We start from the raw sequence: 22527 nt of genomic DNA on the forward strand, positions 1-22527 counted from the left end.
TTGTTAGTCTGTCTTGGACACTTGAATTATTTATATCTTTTGGCTCTTAGGAAAAATGCTACAACGAACAGGGGTGTACATCTATCTGTTTGATTCCCTGTTTTTAAACATTTGGGTTACATACCTGGATGTGGAATTACTGGGCATATGGTGATTCTATGTTTAGCCCTTTGTGGAGCAGCCAAAGATTTTTGCACAGTGGCTGCCCCATTTACATTCTCACCATCAATGTGCAAAGGCTTCAATTTCTCCACATTTACAACACTACTTATTTTTCATTTCTTGTGTGTTTTATAGCCTTCCTCGTGGGTGTTAAGTGGTATCTCAGTGTGGTTGCAATTTGCATAGTGACTAATGATGTTAAGCATTTGTTCGTGTGCTTTATTAGCCATTTGTATATCTGCTTTGGAGAAGCAGATATACATCCCTCTACTACCTTCTCTTGTTTTCTCCTCTGTTCTCCTTCCCCCCAGTCCCATCTTTTTCCTGTGATACTACATCTTATATTTTTATGTTAATGTGTCCTTTTTTAGTTTCCACATATGAGAGAAAATGTGATGGTTAACTTTCTGTATCTGGCTAATTTCACTTAATATAATAACCTTCGGTTCCATCCCATTTTCCTATAATTAATTTGATTTCATTCTTCTTTATGGCTAAATAATACTCCATTGTCTATATATGCCATGTTTTTTGTTGCCTTTGTCTCTTTTTAAACTGAGCTGTTTGTCTTGTGGTAGTTGAGTTGTAAAAGTTCCTTATATGTTTTAGGCACTATACTTTTACCACATATGTGATTCACAAAGAAGTTTTCTCTCATTCTGTGCATTTTTTACTTCCTCAGTTTTTCTTTTGCAGCACAAATTTTCATGATGTTTGATTTTTTCTTCATGCATTTGTTTCCGATGTCATATTTCAGAATCAATTGCCAAATTCAAGGCTACAGAGATATATCCCTTATGTGTAGGCAGTAAATCTATTTTGATTTTTGTACATGATTTAATGAACAGCTACTCCCTCCTTTTGCATCTGACTGTTCGGCTGTCCCACCACCATTTGTTGAAGAAATACTCCTTTTCCATTAAATGTTCTTTACTCCCTTTTTGAAACTCAGTTGACCATTTTAACATGAATTTATTTCTGGGCTGACCATTTTATTCTATTGATTTACATATCTGTCCTTATGTTAACACAACATTGTCTTGATTGCTGTTGCCTAAATATTAAGTTTTTGAAATCAGTGAAAAATTCCTTAATTTTGTTCCTTTTCCATATAGTCTTGGCTATTCTGAATTTCCATGTGATTTTTAGGATCAGTTTATTAATTTTTGCAAAGATTCTGGAAAGTTCCCCAACTGAGATTCTCATTGAATTGAATCTAAGTCAATTTGGAGATTATTGCCATCTTAATAGCAAATATTTCGATCCATGAGCACACAAGTGCCTATCCTTGTATTCAGACCTTTAATGTCTTTCAGCAGTGTTTTGTAGGTTTCAAAGTTTAAACTTTGTACTTTTTTCATTATGTGTATTCCTAATGTTTGCTCTATTTGATACTGTGATAAATGGAACTGTATTTTTAGTATCATCTGTGTATATTCATTGTATTATATAGAAATACGATTGATTTTTGTATATTGATCCCATGTGCTTCAGTCTTACTGAGCATCTTTATTCATTCTAATTTGAGCGGGTTTCTTAGGCTTTTCCATATATAAGAGAATGCCATCTGAAGGTAGAGAAAGTTTTACTTCTTCCTTCCCAAGCTGATTGCTTGTTATTTCATTTTCTGGTCTAATTGTACTCCAGTGCAATGTTGAGTAGAAGAGGTTAGGGAAAAAAAAGAGAGAGAGAAACATTTTTATGTTGTTCGTGATCATAAGGAGGAATAGCCTTTCAAAATTAAATATAATACTCTCTGTGGATTTTTCATAGAACTCTCATTAGTTTGTGGAAGTTCCTTTTTACTCTAGTTTTATTTGCTTTAATTATGAAAGGAAAGGTGTGGATTTTGTCAAATACTTTTTCTGTGTTGAGGATTGTATAGTTTTTGTTTTTATCCTGTCAATGTTATATAACATGATTATATAATGTATACAATTTTTTCATGTTAAACTAACCTTGTATTCCTTGAACAGTTCTCATTTAATCATAATATATGATATTTTTTACTGAATTTTGTTTTCTAATACTTTCTTAAAGATTTTTGCCTCTGTATTCATAAGAGATTGTTATATGATATGTTTTGTGATATATCTGTCTGATTTTTGGTGTCAGAGTTAAATAGTAATCTTGTAAAATAACTTTGGACATGTTCCCTCATCTTCTGTTTTTGGAAGATTATTAAAAATTTATGTCTTTTAGATGTTTGGTAGAATTCACCAATGAATCTGTCTGGGCCAAGCTTTTCTTTGTGATTAATTCTTTACATATTTTCCAGTTTTTGTTCTTGAGTAAATTTCAGTATTTTTTGTTTTTCTAGGAATTTTCTAATTCATCTGGGTTATCTATTATAATACTGTTGTTCATGATATTTTTAATCTTTGTGTTTCTATAAAGTTGGCAGTAATATTTAATTCTAGTTTGCATATTTTCTTTAGCTAAAGGTATGTCAATTTTTTAAACCTTTTTTTCTTTATTATTATGCTGGGGATAAATTGTGGCATTTACAGAGGTTCTTAAAATGTATCAAATATATCATACTTGAATTCATCCACTCCACTTTCTCCTTTGTTCCCTCTCCCCCCATTCATGGAATAGTCTTAACAGGTATCATTTTTGCCTTTACATACATGTGTACGCAGGATCTGTACCATATTCATCTTATCCCCTTTCCCTGCCATCTCCTCACTCCCACTGGTATCTATCTCTCCTTCCCACCACAGGACCTGTTCTTGAATTTTGTAGAAGATAAAAGACAAAAAGAAAAACATGGTATTTTTATTGTTTGAGATAAAGATAGCTGCACAGGAAATTTCCTTGTGATGTTTCCACACTTTTATGTATTATAATCCCAGTTGGTTTATCTTCTGTAGTCCTCTTCACTCTTCACTCTGATGGCCCCAGCCAATTTAAGATTTCTATATTCATTCCTGTACAGAGAGCACATCAACCACATTCAAGTTTTTAAGTTCGTTCCCTTGCTCTAACTCTCCCATGTGCAAACTTCACTTAGTGAGACTCACATCCCATAATATTGGTACATTTGTTTTAGGACTGTAATCCACATATGAGAGAGAACATGCAGCTTTGACCTTCTGAGCCTGACTGACTTCACTTAAGATGATGTTCTCCAGTTGCATTCACTTACAAGCAAATGACAAAATTTCATTCTTCTTTGTGGCTAAGTAAAATTCCATTGTATATAAATTCCACATTTTCTTTTTTTTTTTTTCATTTTTCTTTTATTATTCATATGTGCATACAAGGCTTGGTTTATTTCTCCCCCCTGCCCCCACCCCCTCCCTTACCACCCACTCCACCCCCTCCCGCTCCCCCCCTCAATGCCCAGCAGAAACTATTTTGCCCTTATCTCTAATTTTGTTGTAGAGAGAGTATAAGCAATAACAGGAAGGGACAAGGGGTTTTGCTGGTTGAGATAAGGATAGCTATACAGGGCATTGACTCACATTGATTTCCTGTGCGTGGGTGTTACCTTCTAGGTTAATTCTTTTTAATCTAACCTTTTCTCTAGTTCCTGGTCCCCTTTTCCTATTGGCCTCAGTTGCTTTAAGGTATCTGCTTTAGTTTCTCTGCATTAAGGGCAACAAATGCTAGCTAGTTTTTTAGGTGTCTTACCTATCCTCACCCCTCCCTTGTGTGCTCTCGCTTTTATCATGTGCTCATAGTCCAATCCCCTTGTTGTGTTTGCCCTTGATCTAATGTCCACATATGAGGGAGAACATACGATTTTTGGTCTTTTGAGCCAGGCTAACCTCACTCAGAATGATGTTCTCCAATTCCATCCATTTACCAGCGAATGATAACATTTCGTTCTTCTTCATGGCTGCATAAAATTCCATTGTGTATAGATACCACATTTTCTTAATCCATTTGTCAGTAGTGGAACATTTTGGCTGTTTCCATAGTTTAGCTATTGTGAATAGTGCTGCAATAAACATGGATGTGCAGGTGCTTTTGTTATAAGCTGATTCACATTCTTTCAGGTATATCCCTAGGAGTGATATTGCTATGGCAGATCTATTTGTAGTTTTATAAGGAGCCTCCATACTGTCTTCCATAGTGGTTGAACTAGCTTACAATACCACCAGCAGTGTATGAGTGTACCTTTTCCCCACATCTTCACCAACATTTGTTGTCATTTGTGTTCTTGATGCTAGCTATTCAAACAGGGGTAAGGTGAAATCTTAATGTGGTTTTGGTTTGGATTTCCTTTATGGACAGAGATGGTGAAAATTTTTTCATGTGTCTTTTAGCCATTTGGACTTCTTCCTTTGAAAGGGCTCTGTTCAGTTCATTTGACCATTTCTTCACTGGGCCATTGAATTTTTGGTATTTTAGTGTTTTGAGCTCACTGTTTATTCTGGTTATCAGTCCCTTCTCTAACGTATAGCTGAAAAAGGTTTTCTCCCATATTGTGGGTGGTCTCTTGAGTTTAGAGACCATTTCTTTTGTTGTGCAGAAACTTCTTAATTTCATGTATTCCCATTTGTCCATCTTTTCTCTTAGTTGCTGGGCTGCTATAGAGTTCTATTGAGGAAGTCCTTGCCTATGCCTATTGTTTCCAGGGTATTCTCTGCTCTTTCCTGTACTAGCTTCTAAGTTTCAGGTCTTGTATTAAGGTCGTTGATCCACTTTGAGTTGATACTAGTACAGGGTTATAAACATGGATCTGGTTTCAATTTTCTGCAGGCATATACTTAGTTTTCCAGCAACATTGTTGAAGAGGCTGTCTTTTCTCCTTTGTATGTTTTTAGTACCTTTGTCAAAATTTAGGTGGGTGTAGCTGCATGGATTCATATCTGGGTCCTCTATTCTGTTCCACTGGTTACATATCTGTTTTTGTGCCAGTATCATGATGTTTTTATTGCTATGGGTCTGTAGTATAGTTTGAAGTTGGGTATTGTGATACCTCCAGTATTGTTCTTTTTGCACAGTATTGCCTTTGCTATTCATGGTCTCTTTTATGTTTTCAAATGAACTTTACGATAGATTTTTCAATCTCTGTGATGAATATCATTGGGATTGTGAAGGGAATTCCATTGAACGCGTAGGTTGCTTTTCATATTGTAGCCATTTTCACTATGTTAATTCTACCAATGCAGGAGCATGGGAGATCTTTCCGTCTTCTATAGTCTACTACGATTTCTTTCTTCAAACTGGTTTGTAGTTTTCCTTGTAGAGGTCATTCACATACATTGTTAAAAGTTTATTCTGAAATATGAGTTTTTTGAGTCTACTGTAAATGGAATTGTTATCCTGTATTCTTTCTCAATCTGTTCATTGTTGGTGTAGAGGAAAGCTGCTGATTTCATAAACTGATTTTGTATCCTGCTACTTTACTGAAGCTGATTATAGTGTCTATGAGTTTTTTGGTAGAGTCATGTCATCTGCAAATAGGGATAATTTGACTTCTTCCTTACCTACTTGTATTCCTTTTATTTCTTCTTCCTATCTTATTGCTCTGGCTACAACTTCCAAGACTATATTGAATAGGAGTGAGGAGAGTTGGCACCCTTGTCTTATTCCTGACCTTAGGGGAAATGGTTTCAGTTTTTCCCCATTAAGTAGGATGCTGGCTCTGAGTTTGTCATGAATAGCCTTTATTATGTTATCTACTCCTTGTTTCTTCTTTTATCATGAAAGGATGTTGAATTTTATCAGAAGCTTTTTCTGCATCTGTTGAGATGATCAAGTGTTTTTTGTCTTTGCTTCTGTTAATGTGCTGTATTACATTTAATGATTTGTGTATGTTGAACCATCCCTGCATCCCTGGGATGAAGCCAACTTGGTTATGGTCTATGATTTTCTGATATGCTCTTGAATTCAGTTTGCAATTATTTCTTTGAGGGTTTTTGCATCTATGTTCATTAAGGAGATTGGCCTGTAGTTCTCCTTTTTGGATGTGCCCTTGCCCAGTTTAGGGATAAGTGTAACACTGGCTTCATAAAATGAGGTAGGCAGTATACCTTCCCTTTCTATTTAGTGGAAAAGTTTAAGAATTGATGATATTTATTCTTCTTTAAGGTCTGGTAGAATTCAGTGGAGAATACATCAGGTCCTGGAGTTTTCTTTTTTTGAGAGACTCTTAATTGCTGCTTCAATTTCATTGCATGTTATGATCTGTTTAGGTGATTAATTTCCTCTTGGTTCAATTTTGGATGGTCATATGTATCTAGAAAATTGTCCATTTCTTCTAGCTTTTCCAATTTATTTGTATATAGGTTTTCCTGGATTTCCTTTGTGTTTGTTTTTATTTCGCCCTTTTCGTTTCTGATTTTGTTGATTTGGATCTTTTCCCTCCTCATTTTAGTCAGATTTGCTGGGCTTTTGCCAATCTTGTTTATTTTTTCAAAGAATCAGGTTTTTGTTTTGTTGATTTCTTGTTTTGTTTTGTTTTTGGTCTCTATTTTGCTAATTTGGGCCCTTATTTTTATTATTTCTCTCCTTTTGCTTGTTTTGAGATTAGCTTGTTCTTGTAGTTCTAGGAGTTTGAGATATAGCATTAGGTCATTTATTTGAGATGGTTCTATGTTTTTAATATTTGCACTCTTGACTGTAAACTTTCTCCTTATGACTGCCATAGCTTTGTCCCACAGGTTCTAATAGTTTGTGCTTTCATTTTCATTAAATTCTAGAAACTCTTTGATTTCCTCCCTTATTCTGTGACTTACTGATCATTGAGCAATGTCTTGTTCAACCTCCTATTGTTTTTGTATTTTCTGTTGCTTCTTTTGTTGTTGAGTTCTAGTTTTATTGCATTGTAGTCAGACAGTATACAGGGGATTATTTCAGTTTTCTTATATTTGTTGAGACTTGCTGTGTGCCCTAGGATATAGTCTGTTTTGCAGAAGGTTCCATGGGCTGCTCAGAAGAATGTATATTGTGCTGTTACAAGATAGAATACTCCATAGACATCTGTCAGGTCCATTAGATTTTTGGTGTTTTTCAATGCTAGAATTTCTTTATTGATTTTTTTGGTCTAGATGACCTATCTTTTGGTGATAGAGGAGTGTTAAAGTCTACCACTGTGTTGGAGTCTGTCTGTGATTTTAAGTCCATTAGTGTATGTTTAATGAAGTTGGGTGCACCAACATTGGGTGCATGTAAGTTGATAATTGTTATTTCCTCTTGATTTATTGTTCCTTTTATTAGTACAAAGTGTCCTTTGTCTCTTCTAACTAATTTATGTTTGAGGTCCACTTTATCTGATGAGTATTGCTATTCCTGCCTGTTTTCAGGGACCACTAGCTTGGTAAATCTTCTTCCTCCTTTTCGCCCTAAGATAGTGTTTGTTTCTGTCAATAAGGTGTGTTTCTTGTAAACAGTCAATTGTTGGGTCTTCCATCTTAATCCAGTTTGCCAAATGGTGTCTTTTGATGAGGGAGTTGAGTCCATTCACTTCACATTCAGTCTTAATATTGAGAGGTATTTAATGATTCCTGCCATTTAGTTGTTTTTGTTGTTTAGGGATTTGTGTGTGTGCAGCAAATTCTATGCTGTTCTCTGAGTGCTTATCTATTCTCTTCTTGTGGGTTACTATTTTCCGTCTTTTCGTTGTTATGTTTGTTTTCAATCTTCTGTGTGTAGGATTCCTTTCAGAATCTTCTGTAGTGGTGGTTTGGTGGTCATATATTGTTTTAGTTTCTGTTTATCATGGAAGACTTTTATTCACAATCAATTTTGAATGATAGCTTTGCTGGGTAGAGTATCCTAGGACTGAAATTATTTTCTTTCAGTGCTGGAAATACTGCACTACATTTCTGTCTTGCTTTTAATGTTTCTATTGAGTGATCTGCTGTTATTTTGATGGGCTTACCTTTATATCTTATATGATTTTTTTCTCTTACAGTCTGCAGTATTCTTCCTTTGTCTTCTGTGCTAGTTATTTGAATGATAATATACCAGAGAGAGGCTTTCTTTTGGTCATGTTTCTTTGGTATACTGGTGGCTTCCTGTACCTGGATGGGCATCACTTGCTTGAGATTTTGGAAACTTTTTATTATTTTGTGGAATATATTATATGTACCTTTGGCTTGTACCTCTTCTCCTACTGCAGTGCCCATGGCTTTCAGGTTTGGTCTTTTAATGGAATCACTGAGTTCTGTGTTCCTTTCATAGCTCTTGAGTCTTTTGTCTAAGGACCCTTCTGTGTTTTCATTAATATCTATTTTGTCTTTGAGCCCTAAAATTCTGTTTTCCATTTGTTCTAGTCTGCTGGAGTGGGTTTCTACTGTATTTTTTATTTGAGTTAAGGAACTTTTTAAAATCCAGAATTTGTGTGTGATTCATTTTTCTGAAGTTTTTCATATTTTTGTTAAATTCCTCTTTCATATCTTATGCTGTCTTCCTTATTTCATTTATGTCTTTTCTCTTAATCATCTTAGTTTCATTTTGGAATTTAATTAAGTCCTCTTTGAGTTCATTTAATTGTTACTGTGCCTTCTCAAGTTTTTTTTTTGTGTTGTCTTGATATTCTTTGAGTTGTTTTTGTATGTTCTCTTTAAGCTTCTCTTGTAGCTCCTTCATGAGTATTTCTATGAGCTCATTTTTGAATTCTTCTTTGAGCATGTCTTTGTAGACCTTATGGGAGTCATTAGACATACTTATTGTCATTCTACTGGAGTCAGCAACTGGGCGTTCATAGTCTTCATTTTCCACTGAATCCTCTATTAAATTGTTAGTCTTTTTTTTTACGGGTTGTATTTCCTTGCCTTTTTCTTCTCCCCATGTTTCAAAGATGTTCTGTGCTCCTATGTTATTGAGTGGTTATTTCCCTTGATTCAATTATCTTTCCCTTCACTAAATTACTGTGCTCTAACTGACTTAGTCATTAAGTAGGTTGATGTGCTATTTCTGTTCCCTGATGAGGAAGTATAAATTAACAATAACATATTCACTGATTTCAGTGCCAGACTAGTTATTTTTACATAACATGTAGATAGCTCCTTAGTGATATTATCTATAAGCAGTGGAGATTGGGGGAGATAATGTTTATTTGGATAGAAGTAGATACTTAGGTATTTAAAGAGATGGTGCTAGAGGAAAGGGGAGTAAGTGGGGGAGAAGGAGTGTGAGGCATGGGGGTTATAGGATACTAAGTCCCTAATGTGTGTTAAGGCATAGTTCAGTCATTGTGGGAGAGGAAGCTCTTGACAATGATTGCCGAAAGATAGGAGTGATGGAGTAATGTATAAGTTGGTATAATACTCTGTTCAGTGGGTGGTGTTTGAGGGGATTGGGATAGTGGGGAGAGAGGAAGGAGGAGGAGAGGAAGGTAAGGAGAAGAAAGGAAGGGAGAGAATATGGAAAGAGAAGAGAAAGAAAAAATTGGGGGAGAGAAAGGAAAGTGGAGCAATAGAGGGCTGAGCAAATGAGTGTTTGGACAAAATGGAAGATGGAGGTAAGTAACAATAAGATGGAAGAAAATAAAACCTAAAATTAAAAAATTTTAAATTATATATATAATTTTAAAATTTTGATTTTATATATATATAATATCAGTTCAATGATCTGGACTCTTTCAGATTCTGGTGGTTATGCTTTTTACAAGGGGTTTTACCAAGACATTATCCCTTCTTAAAGTTGGTATGCTGTGCTGCATGGCAATGGATGTTGCCCCTCCCTTTTGGACAGCTTGTGGGGTTAGTCGGCTCTGGATGTTGGAGCCCAGGCTTCCTTAGTGTGATGGGCCCTCTGATACAGATGGATTCTCAGAAGTGGTCTTGTGAGGGGTTGGTAAATTATCAGTGGATAGCCCCTTCCACTCACAGGTCAAGCCTGTGAGTTAGAAATGAGCTTTTCTCATGGTAAGACTGTCAGTTTCAGCTTACTCCCAGTTTCTCCAAGGCAGTGCATTGGAGCTTTCCCCATAGTGCTGCTGAGTCACCCCACCCCCACACAGGCTATTTCAGCTCCATATTCTGCCCCTCCCCTTCCAGGCAAAGAGGAAATGTTCCCTCTGTGTATTTGGCTACCAGTTTTGTCTGGGGTGGGTGGGTGAGGGTGCAATAGGCTCTCCAGCTGCACTAGAATATGTAGTCCCTCCAAAACAGATAATGTGTCATGCTCACTTGGTGGGTTTGCAGATTCACTTGGGTGAAAACAGATCGGCTATGGGAGAGCCCAGTGCAGGGTCAGCGTAGAGGTTCTGTATCCACACGTGTTTGGTTGGTTCAGGTCTTCCCAGATGCTTGCAGCTCGCTTTCTGCAGTTCTGTACCTTGCATTTTTGCTGACAAGATTGTAGACACACAGGTGGAAACAGGTCAACACAGGAAGACAGTCAGAGGTTCTGTGTCTGTGTATATTATGACAGGTCATGGTCTTCCCAGATACTTGCTGGTCTCTTTCCATGGTTCTCTGTATGCATTTTAGCTTTACTGACCCAGGCATGAAGGAACTAAGAGGGGGGGGGAAAGAGAGAAAAAAAGCAGCTTCCCAGCAGGCACATCAGCCAGTGGCTGCTTGACCCTGAACTGGGTTGTTCCAAGCCAGCGAACAGATAGGCAGGTTGATATTACCTGACCCTGCAACTGGCTATTGTGTGCTACAAAAAGCTAGTTTACCAATTGGTCAATAAATACCATGTTCCCCCTCTGTATTGACTTTACCTTGGTTGGCAGAAAAGGCAGGATTACCCAATCCTTCCTGCCACAAAAATCTGGAGTATTTGTTTGAAATCGCACAGGTCAAGGTCCCAGGGTCCATCATCTATCTGCCATCTTAGTCTTTCTTGTATGTCAATTTTATATTAATTTTTTTTAAAATGTGGTTTCATTGACTTTCATTTTCAACTCTTTTTTCAAATTAATTTTCACTTTGTTATTAACTTCTTTTCTTTTACGTTTATATTATCTTTGTTAATATATGCAGTTGCAAGTGTAATTGTCCTTTTGAAGTGCTTCAGCTGCATCCATAAGTAATGATATAGTCTACCTTCATTTTCATTCACCAAGATGCCTTTGATCAGTAAAATCAATGGCAAAGGCTTCTTAGCTGCAGGAAATTGAATCCTGGGTTCCACAGTGCCTCCCCAGTGGCTGAGGGAATTGAGGTGTTGTCACTCTGGAAGCATTAGGTGTGCACTAGTGCACCACTCACATGTTAGGCAGCTCTTATAGGGCACTTACATTATTTAATCTATCCTGCTAGTCTCTAAGATTTGGGGGAAGAGAAGCTACTCTAAGCATCTCAATACCATATTTCATTCTGCAGAGTTCTTTTAAGCCATTTTATTTAGCATGATATACATGCCATAAAATTCATTCCTTGCAAATTAAATGTTTAATATAATTTTGATAAAATTTTCATTTATGGAACTGTCATACATTTTAAAACATATTTTGAAAAGATTTGTAGTGTATTCCTGCTCCTACTCACAATTCCAGTAAAACACCCATCAGGTTTCAAGCTCTTCATTTTACTTTTCCAGGATGTTTCATAAGAATGCAATGTAACAATATTTGGTCTTTGTATCTGACTTTCATTTTCTTTGTATTATTTCTATAAAATCTTGTATACAATTGATCTTTAAATAGTTACTCAATGAAATGAATTGATTTTTTCTGCATTGTTATCTTTAACACATTAATATTTATTTTCACAAATGTTCTTATAGAGTATTGCTATTAAATTTCTAAAATACTCATAATGCACTCATAAAGAGATTCTGATAGTAGGAAACATGTAAATGAGCAATTTAAATACATTAAAATATTTTAATGTCAGAGAGAAAATATTACAGTAAAGCCCCATACTCTTTTTGATTACTGTTTCTATAAGGTAGTTTGACTAAAATAACATTTGTGTTTTTCCATGGACACTGAACAAATTTTCTTTTAGTGAATTAAAGGATTTGAATTCATAGTTATTTCCCAGGGGCACATTACCTTTAAAATGCATCCCCTAGGTGCTGACCAAATGCAACTTTCCTGTAGTGTGGTTACTGCTGTCCCTAACTCATCTTGCATAACAGGAAAGAGCTTCACAGCCTCCATCATCATGATGAATTATGCCTCAGACACGTTTTCTAAATTTTATTGCTTCAACAGTTTGTGCTTTGTTGGAGACCAATTCATCCTTCTGTCTGGTACTAATTAATGTGCCTTATTTAGTCTGTATTTCCAATAAACTCAATCAAGATTTCTAGCCATTGCCTATTTTATTCCTGTAGTTCAGAATTCCTGCCAGCAATTAAACAGAAATGGCATGTAACGTTGGTGTATAACTTAGAATCTAGGACCTGCGATCCAGTAAAACTAGAGTTGATAGACAAGTATGACTTACAAAAGTGGTGGTGAGCCAATCTAAATTGGTAAAGTTATGCTTTTGATTTTAAGATTTAGTAATTATTAGTACAGAAGTGTATGTGAATAAACTGTATTTTTTTTTAGTTATGGGGTAAACTATTATTTAAGTATCTAATGACATTATAGTCTGTCAGTAAGGTAAAAAATTTTTTATTCTCTATGAATAAGGTATAGAAATATTATTGTTATACTTTTATAGTATTTTACCATTGCCAGACATTTTCCTTCTCTCAGTTTTAACAGTATGTAAAAGGAGTGGGGCGGTCATAAATTCCCTGATGTGTACTGGTCTTTAAGGCCCAGTTCCTTCAAGTGGTGAGCATCCTTTGAGGCCCACACATTCATAGGAGCTAATAATGCCCTGTGGTGGTTCTATGAAAATAGGGGCCAGAGAATTAATTGTTAACTACAAAGTAGGGAAGAACATACAGAATGAGATCTAACCTCTTAAAAAATTTTAAATGTACAATACAGTACCACAATAATTTTCACAAGTATACTGATAATTAGAACAATTAATTAAATATTGCTTGTATTTGTTTGTTAAAACAGGCCCAGTGGCACACACCTATGGAATCCCAGCAACCAGGAGGCTGAGGCAGGAGGCATGACTTCCAGGCCATCCTGGGCTACCTAGAGAGCTCCCGATCATACTGGACTAATAGCAAGACCCTGTCTCAAAAACAAAAACAATAAAAATTGACCTGTAACCAACAAACACTATACTTAGACCATATACACTTTCTTTCCTTTGTTCTATGGAACTTTTTATTTTCTTAGTGGGTCTCGGCTTCCCATTCCACTGAAACTAATCAGGTAAAATGGCAAGAAGCAACAAGAAAAACTGATGAGTTGCATCATTAAGGAAATATATTCATAGATATAAGAACAGAATATTCTTTTACCTCAGGAAAATGATGGGAAATGTAGTTTCCAGTACCCATTTCAGAAAACTTTAAATTCTTAACTGAATGGTAATAATGTGTGAGACTATTGAAAGATTATTACAGCTACAGATGGAGTAGCAAGGTACCTCAACAAGCATTTGAGTCAAATTAAGTATGGGCCGTATATAAACTAAAAGAAGCAAAGTATGCTTCTTAAAAGCATATTAGTTTTCATTTAAATTTATTAGTGTCCAAATTATTTTTGAATTATAATTCATCAGTCAGCTATTTTCACAGACTAGAGGTAGAATATATATTTAAAAGTGTGCCTGTTTTTACCAAACTAAAGGGAAGTCACTTAACGGGCATACAAATTGTGTCTCTTCTCATTTCCTCTTTGAAATCATGGCAGATTGCGTCCTCTTATTAAATTCCCTAGAAGTAACATTTCTCATAAGTCTGATACTGGTGGCATGGAGGAAAATGAAGCCTGAAAAGAGAAGCATTGGTCAAATACAGAAATTCAGTCACTGAGAATCTGTTTACAAGGAAAAAAGATAATCCAGGGATCCTCATAATTGCAGTAAACAGGCAAATACACTGGATTAAGATTACAGATGTTGATTAAAGAGCACCCCTGAGTTCCAGTGAAAAACAGCAAAGAGAGAGTTTTGGGGAAATACACACATTTATAATTGCTAACATTTCTGTAGTGAATTCACAGCTTGTAAATGACTTTCCCTGAGGGTCTGATTTTTTTTTTAGACCAACCTCTTGTAATTGTTATTGCTTCATCTGATGCATGAAGCCTATTATTGAACTGATTATTAAATTTGGCAGGGCATAAATACCAAACTTTTTGTTGGTACTGGAGTTTAAACTCAGAGCTTCGAGCTTGCTAAGCAGGTGCTCTATTGCTTGAGCATTGCCTCTAGTCCTTTTTGCTCTGGTTATTTTGAAGATAGGGTGGTGGATATTGGCCAAGCAGGTCTTGACCACATCCTCCTATTTTATGCTTCCTGCCATCCTGCATTCCTTTCAGGCATGCATTCCTGAAATGACAGGTGTATGCCACTCTGTTGACATGGGGTCTGGCAAACTGTCCTGGCTAGCCTAGAACCTCAATTCTCCCAATCTCAACCTCCTGGGTAGCTTGGATGGCAGATGCACACCATGGCATTCAGCTGTTGGTTAAGATGGGATCTTGCAATCTTTCTGCTAGGGCTGGCCTCAAGCCACAATCTCAGTCTCCCAAGTAGCTAGGATTATGGGTGTAAACTGCTGGCACAGGGATAATAGCAAACATTTTATCTTTGCATGGTCTTCCAAGACTAGAATTTTCCTTTTATACTTCTGAGGACATCTTTACAAAACCATACCCGATCTAGTCACTTTCAAGTATTAGAAAATATGTACATGAATGAAAATGTTCAGACCAAGCTAATAGTGGTGTTGGATGCCTTTAATCCAAATGTTCACACCAGTTTAAGTAAAAACTTACACATTTTCAAACTCTTTTCTTTCTGTCTGGCCCACCTAGCAGCCTGTAGTAGGGAAAAGGTGCTGTAATCCATTCTTTTCACTTTTCACTTTTGCTTTGCCTGCTTATCTATTCCTTGTACAACTTTTGATTTGGATTAGGATTGATCGAAGAAGAGAAGGGGCAAAATGTCCTTGTGTGAGGATATTCTCTGTACTGCTCTCTGGTTAGAAAATGCCTTCCACTATGGCAGATGTCCACATATAACTTTTCTGTGGCGTAGCTCTTTGTAGGAACCCCTGTCTCCAGTGACTCCCAACATTGTGTCGTCCCTCTCAGAATGATGCATCCCAGGGATGCCCTCATTGCTCTCCCACTGAGCAACTGGATTAATGATGTAATCCATGTATCTTCTCCCTGCTTGAATTTCATTCCTTTAGCAGATGCCCAGTTAAGATGGAAGTTTATAGAAGACAGGGTCTGATATTATATCTCCTGGTTGTCCACTAGCACCAGCAAGAGTAATATGACTTAGTAAGTATTTAGTAATCTAATTAAAGTACTTTACTATTTAGTGGATTAAAAATATAGAGTCCCACTAGGTCTCTGTCTTCCTTTGCCTACCTCAAGCTCTTATCTTTTTCTAGAAATTGCAGAAAATATAACCCCATTAAGAATCCAGTTCTTTTTCTTGTGTGTACTCACTAAGGCTGGGGTTCCCCTATCTACTTCCAGATATTTGCTATCCTGTCTGGGACAGTGGTTATCAAATTAAGATGTGAGACAACCAGGATAAACAAGACAACATCTGAAAGGATGCATAGGCAGGAGAATAGTATTAATAAAATTGACATATGAATCCTTAGTTGCATAAGTGCTCCTTCCTAAAACTGTCCTACTGGCTCTGTGAATGTTTTCTTTCTCAGCCTCCTCTGTACAGTTGTCCTTCTCCCACTTTACAAAAGAAGACTCCACTCTCACCCAATTTATTCCTACTCCACATTATCACAAAAAAGCAAAATATTACTGTTGGTTTAGAGAAAGTGATTGACTGATGATGTAATAAACCTATTGCAAATTAGAGGCTTCTACTACTTTAGTTTTCAACAAAGTCAATGAGGATTTATTCAAGCCTTCAACTCCTAAATAATTGAAAATACTTTTGGCTTATTAATCACTCTATGGCTTGGGGATATTTACTTATAATATAGACAAATTTGTGAACACTGTTATTATAGTCTTCTTTTATTCTTATTTTCTTAGATTGTGTAACAGAAAAACCAAAACCTGGATTAAAATTTATACCGGACACTGTTTTGATCTAGAATTAAATACTAGGCATCTGTTGATACATGAACTAATGGGAAGACACAGCACAGTCCATTTCATTGAGGTGGATGTTTAATAATTCATTGACTTTTATATTTATTTTTTGTAAACATTTGTGATATAGAATCCTTGTTCTAGTAGTAAGTACTTGTATTCATTTTAATGAAAACTAAATTCAGGAACTTTAGTGCTAGAACCTTAAGATCAGAGAATATTAAATTTTCACATATAATTTTTGTATCGATAATTGTGATAGGGTCATCAAAACATTCATTAAAATATAGTAGAGTAGGATAAAATTTTAAGTTTCATAGAGGGAAATTGAATCAAAGTAACTAATGAGAAAAGGAATAACATAAATTTTGTTTAAAAAGAATTGTGTAGATTTTTTTTTAATAGTTGATGCTGGTGTCATACTGCTGTAACAGTTAGGTATCATTGATGCCACTCTTTTGTAGAGTTTTATGTTAAATGTCAAAATGTTTGTAGCATACCAGAATGTATATGCTTTGTAATTTTTCTAGATTTATGTTAGAAATTTGTATATGTCTACTTAACAAATGTGGGAAGAAGGTATATAATTTTCCAGACTTACTGAAGAAAATATATAATATGTGCAGGCTGCTTTTCTAGGATCTGCCCTGTACTGAAGGCAGAACTCAATCATGTAGAAACACTTTATGGTTGTCTCATTTCATGTGCCAGCTGCTTAACCTATACAGTCAGAAGGAATTGCTATTATTCTTAGCCACTGCTTCCCTCACTCCTACCGTGCTATCCAGCAGTCCAGGTGAGATGCTTGGGGTCCCGTAAGTGCTACTGGTACAGATCTTTACTCAGAACAGAGCAGACCCTGTGGGACAATGAAGCACAAATCTTCTGTAGGGACACAATTAGTAATAAGTACTTAAGCAAACTGCTCTGAAGGGAGAGTGGGAATATGCAAGGATTTGCTGAGGTCCTGAAAATAATCAATGAGTGAAGAAAAATGATGCAATAACTAGGAAGACATTTTAAGAAATCTAGTTGAATAGCATTTCATGAGATTTGGCAAATAAGTCCATAACTTGAAAAGTGGCCAGAATCCATAATATTTAAAAATGAAATTACATTAGATAAAATTTAAGGAAGTAGAATTTTTTAATGTACTTTCCATACTTTGTTTTGATTTATTATTTGTTGTATACAGTATTATCTCCAGTAACAACGGTGGAATTTCCTACCCTACTAAAATGGCCTGTTTCCATTTTGCCTGTTTTTCTTTTTAATTTTTTTATTCATTTATTCATATGTGCATACATTGTTTGGACCATTCCTCCCCCCTGCACTCCACCCCCTCCCTCTATTCCTGTCCCTCCCCCCACTTCCGGGCAGAACCTGTTCTGCCCTTATCTCTAATTTTGTTGAAGAGAAGACATAAGCAATAATAAGAAAGACAAAGCTGTTTTGCTAGTTGAGATTTTATAGCTATACAGAGAGATTCCTAGCATTGCTTCTGTGTACAAATGTGTTATAAGCCAAGTTGATTCATCAATACCTGACCTTTTCACTAGTTCCTGATCCCATTCTTATATTGACCTCTGTCACTTTAAGGTTTCTGTATTAGTTCGTCTGCAGTGGGGACATCAAACACTTTCATGTTTTGGGTTTCTGACCTATCCCTATACCTCCTGTATGTGCTCTCCCCTTAATGTGTGACCCAAGTCCTACAACACTGCTGTATTTGCCCTAGATCTGAAGTCCGCATATGTCGGAGTCAGCAGTGGGAACATGCTGTGTGATTTGGCATCTGCCTTGTGAAAAAGCTCCAAGGAACTGAGGCAAAGATCTCAGAACCAGACATCCAGAAAAAAAACAGTGCTCAAGGTTCCCAGATGGCTTCGTGTCCTTCAGATGTAAATAAGAAGGTTATACTGACCGTGTACTTCTCCTACTTCTCTGTTCCCATTGTAAAAGAGACATAACAAAGAGTTAATTTTAACTGTGCTTCCCTGTACTAATGTAACCTTGACATGTAATACTTTTCATGCTTTTTCTGACCAAAAGCTCTCTGTGTAAAAGGAGTTTATAAAAGCAGTGGAATGCTTCATTAAGGTGGCTATTGAGCAAGACTCAGTAGTCCCCTCATCTTTTACGACTCCAGTCCCCCAGGTTCAGCCAGTAAACAGCAACACTCATATGAGGGAGAACATACGATTTTTGGTCTTCTGAGTCTGGCTGACCTCGCTCAGAATGATGTTCTCCAGTTCCATCCATTTACTTGCAAATGATAAGATTTCATACTGCTTCATGGCTGAGTAAAATTCCATTGTGTGTAAATACCACATTTTCTTAATCCATTCGTAAGTAGCGGGGCATCTTGGCTGTTTACATAACTTGGCTATTGTGAATAGCACTGCAATAAACATGGATGCGCAGGTGCCTCTGGAGTAACCTGAGTCACTTTCCTTTGGGTATATCCCCAGGAGTGGGATTGCTGGATCATATGGCAGATCTATGTTTAGATTTTTAAGAAACCAGCTTATTTTTTTCCAGAGGGATTGCACTAGCTTGCATTCCCACCAGCAGTGTACAAGGGTTCCTTTTTCCCCACATCCTTGCCAACAACAGTTGGTGGTGGTGTTTTTGATGATGGCTATTCTAACAGGGTTGAGGTGGAATCTTACTGTGGTTTTGATTTGCCTTTCCTTTATGGCTAGAGATGGTAAGCATTTTTTCATGTGTTTTTTGGCCATTTGAATTTCTTCTTTTGAAAAAGTTCTGTTTAGTTCAGTTGCCCATTTCTTTTTTGGTTCATTGATTTTAGAAGAGTTTAGTTTCTTAAGTTCCTGTATGTTCTGGTTATCAGTCCTATGTTTAACGTATAGCTGGCAAATATTTTCTCCTACTCTGTTGGTGGTCTCTTCAGTTTAGAGACCATTTCTTTTCTTGTGCAGAAGTTTTTTAATTTTATGAAGTCCTATTTGTCCATCCTTTCTCTTAATTGCTGAGCTGCAGGAGTTGTATTGAGGAAGTCCTTGCCTATACCTATTACTTCCAGAGTATTCCTAATTCTTTCCTATACTAACTTCAGAGTTTCAGGTCTGTTATTAAGGTCCTTTATCCATTTTGAGTTGATACCAGTACAGGGTGATAAACATGAATCTAGTTTCAGTTTCTCACAGGCGGAAAACCACTTTTCCCAGCAACATTTGTTGAAGAGGCTATTCAACAATTGCATATTTTTGGCGCCTTTGTCAAAAATAAGGTGGGCATAGCTATGTGGATTCATATCCAGGTGCTCTGTTCTCTTGCACTGGTCTTCATGTCTGTTTTTGTGCTAGTACCATGCTGTTTTTATTATTATTGCATTGTAATATAGTTTGAAGTCAGGTATTGTGATACCTCCAGCATTGCTCTTTTTGCTGAGTATTGCCTTGGCTATTCATGGTCTCTTGTGTTTCCAAATGAACTTTAGGGTAGATTTTTCAATCTCTGTGATGAATATCATTGGTATTTTGATGGGAATTGCATTAAACATGTAGATTACTTTTGGTAGTATAGCCATTTTTACTATGTTGATTCTACCAATCCATGAGCATGGGATATCTTTCCATCTTCTGTAGTCTTCTTCGATCTCTTTCTTAACTGGTTTGGAGTTCTTGTAGAGGTCACTCACATCCTTTGCTAAGTTTACTCCTAGGTATTTGATTTTTTTTGAGGCTATTTTAAATGGAATTGTTACCATATAGTCCTTCTCAGTTTGTTCGTTATTGGTGTATAGAAAAGCTAATGATTTTTATAAGTTGATTTTGTATCCTGCACACCTTGCTTTAGGTGTTTATGGTGTCTAGGAGGTTTTGGGTCGTGTTTTTTGTGTCTTTAAGGTACAGGATCATATCATCAGCAAATAGGGATATTTTAACAGCTTCTTTACCTGTTTTTATTCCTTTTATTTCTTCTTCTTGACTAATTGCTCTGCTAGGAATTCCAGTAGTATATTAAATAGGAGTGGGGATAGTGGGCACCCTTGTCTCATTCCTGATTTTAGGGGAAATGTTTTCAGTTTTTCACCATTAAGTATGATGTTGGCTGTAGGTTTGTCAATTATAGCCTTTACAATGTTGAGGTACTTTCCTTCTATTCCTAGTTTTCTTAGAGCTTTTATCATGAAGTTGTGTTGCATCTTGTCAAAGGCTTTTTCCGCATCTATTGAGATGATCAAGTGGTTTTTGTCTTTGCGTCTATTGATGTGCTGTATTACATTTATAGATTTGCATATGTTGAACTACCCCTGAATCCCTGGGAGGAAGCTGATTTTGTCGTGGTGAATATCTTTCTGATATGTTGTTGAATTCGGTTTGCCATTATTTTATTGAGGATTTTTGCATTGATGTTCATTAAGATTGGCCTTTAGTTCTCCTTTTTGGAGGTGTGTCTGGTTTTGGGATGAGTGTAATACCGATTTCATAAAATGAGTTAGGCAGTGTTCCTCCCCTTTGTATTTCGTGGAACAGTTTAAGGAGGGTTGGTATTAATTCTTCTTTGGTATTTATTCTTGCTGATAAGAGTTTAGCAGAGAATCCATGAGGTCTTGGACTTTTCTTTTTTGGGAGACTCTTTATTGCTGCTTCAGTTTCATTTTGTGTTATAGATCTATTCAAGTGATTAATTTCCTCTTGGTTCAATTTTGGATGGTTGTAAGTATCTAGAAATCTGTCCATTTCTTCAAGATTTTCAAATTTATTTGAATATAGGTTCTCAAAGTAGTCTCTGATGATTTCCTGGATTTTTATGGTGTTTGTTGTTATCTCCTCTTTTGCATTTCTGATTTTACTGATTTGGGTTTTTTCCTCTCTTCATTTTAGTCAGGTTTGCCAAGGATCTGTCAGTCTTATTTATTTTTTCAAAACCAGCTTTTTGTTTCATTGATTCTTTGTATGGGTTTTTTTGTTTCTATTTCATTGATTTCTGCCCTTATTTTTATTATTTCTCTCCTGCTTGTTTTGGAATTTTCTTGTTCTTGTTTTTCTAGGAGTTTGGGATGTAGCATTAAGTCATTGATTTGAGATCTTTCTTTCCTTTTAATATATGTACTCATGGCTATAAACTTACCTCTTAGGACTGCCTGTGCTGTGTCCCATAGATTCTGGTAGGTCATGTTTTCATTTTCATTAACTTCCAGGAACCTTTTAATTTCCTCTTTTATTTCATCAGTGACCCATTGATCATTGAGCAATTGTTCAGCTTCCAATTGTTTGCATGTTTTTTACTATTGTTTTTGTTGTTGAGTTCTAGTTTTAATGAATTGTGATCAGATAGAATGCATGGGATTATTTCTGTTTTCTTATATTTGCTGAGGCTTGCTTTGTGCCCTAAGATATGGTCAATTTTGGAGAAGGCTCCATGGGCTGCTGAGAAGAATGTATTTTGTGCAGAAGTTGGATGAAATATTCCGTAGACATCAACTAAGTCCATTTGCTCTATGGTGTGGTTTAGTTCTAGAATTTGTTTATTGATTTTTTGTTTGGATGACCTATCTATTGGTGATGGGGTATTAAAGTCTCCCACTACCACTGTGTTGGAGTTTATATATGTTTTTAGGTCTTACAGAGTATGTTTCATGAAATTGGGTGCATTTAGGTAGATCATTGTTATTTCCTTTTGGTGTATTTCTCCTTTTATTACTATGGAGTGTCCTTTTTTATCTCATTTGATCATTGATAAGTTTGAAGTCTACTTTGTCTGAGGTAAGTATTGCTACTCCTGCCTGTTTTTGGGCACATAGGCTTGGTAAATCTTCTTCCAGCCTGTGATTGTGTGCAGCTGAATCAATGTTACTCTACTTTCTTCCCTTTTCTTCTCCTGTGGTTTGGTATTGCCTGCCCTTTCATGGTTATGTTGGGTTTCACTTTCTGTGTGCAGAATTCCTTGAAGAATCTTTTGCAGTGGTGGCTTGGTGATCATACATTGTTTTAGTTTCTGCTTATCATGGAAGACTTTTGTTGCTCCATCTATTTTGAATGATAGTTTTCCTGGGTAGCATATTCTAGGGTTTTAGTTATTTTCATTCTGTGCCCAGAATACCTCATTTCATGGTCTTCTTGCTTTTAAGGTTTCTGTTGAGATATCTGCTGTGATTTTGATGGGTTTACCTTTGTATATTATTTGTTCTTTCTTTCTTACAGCCTTCAATATTTTTTCTCTATTCTCTGTGCTTGTTGTTTTTATGATAATATGTTGTGGGGTAGTTCTATTTTAGTCAAGTCTGTTTGGTGTCCTGGAGGCTTCCTGTACCTGTATGGGCATAGTTTGTCTGGATTTGGGAAATTTTCTGTAATTATTTTGTTGAATATATTACG

General features: G+C 36.2%; 1 protein-coding gene across 10 annotated transcripts in view; it reads left to right on the forward strand.

Moving 5' to 3' along the window:
- Positions 1 to 22527, forward strand: part of Cadps2 (calcium dependent secretion activator 2) — a 546589-nt gene that overhangs the window by 259798 nt on the left and 264264 nt on the right. Inside the window, exon 7 of one of the 10 annotated variants that reach the window (XM_074064326.1) lies at positions 13043 to 13226. The exons of the other annotated variants lie outside the window; for them this stretch is intronic. Coding sequence (XP_073920427.1) covers positions 13043 to 13127 — 85 coding nt within the window. The 3' untranslated portion in view covers positions 13128 to 13226. Of the gene's footprint in view, positions 1 to 13042; positions 13227 to 22527 lie in introns of those variants that run through there. 10 annotated transcript variants of the gene reach the window in all.

Source organism: Castor canadensis, chromosome 2 (assembly GCF_047511655.1).
Source record: "Castor canadensis chromosome 2, mCasCan1.hap1v2, whole genome shotgun sequence".
NCBI classification, from domain to species: Eukaryota; Metazoa; Chordata; class Mammalia; order Rodentia; family Castoridae; genus Castor; species Castor canadensis.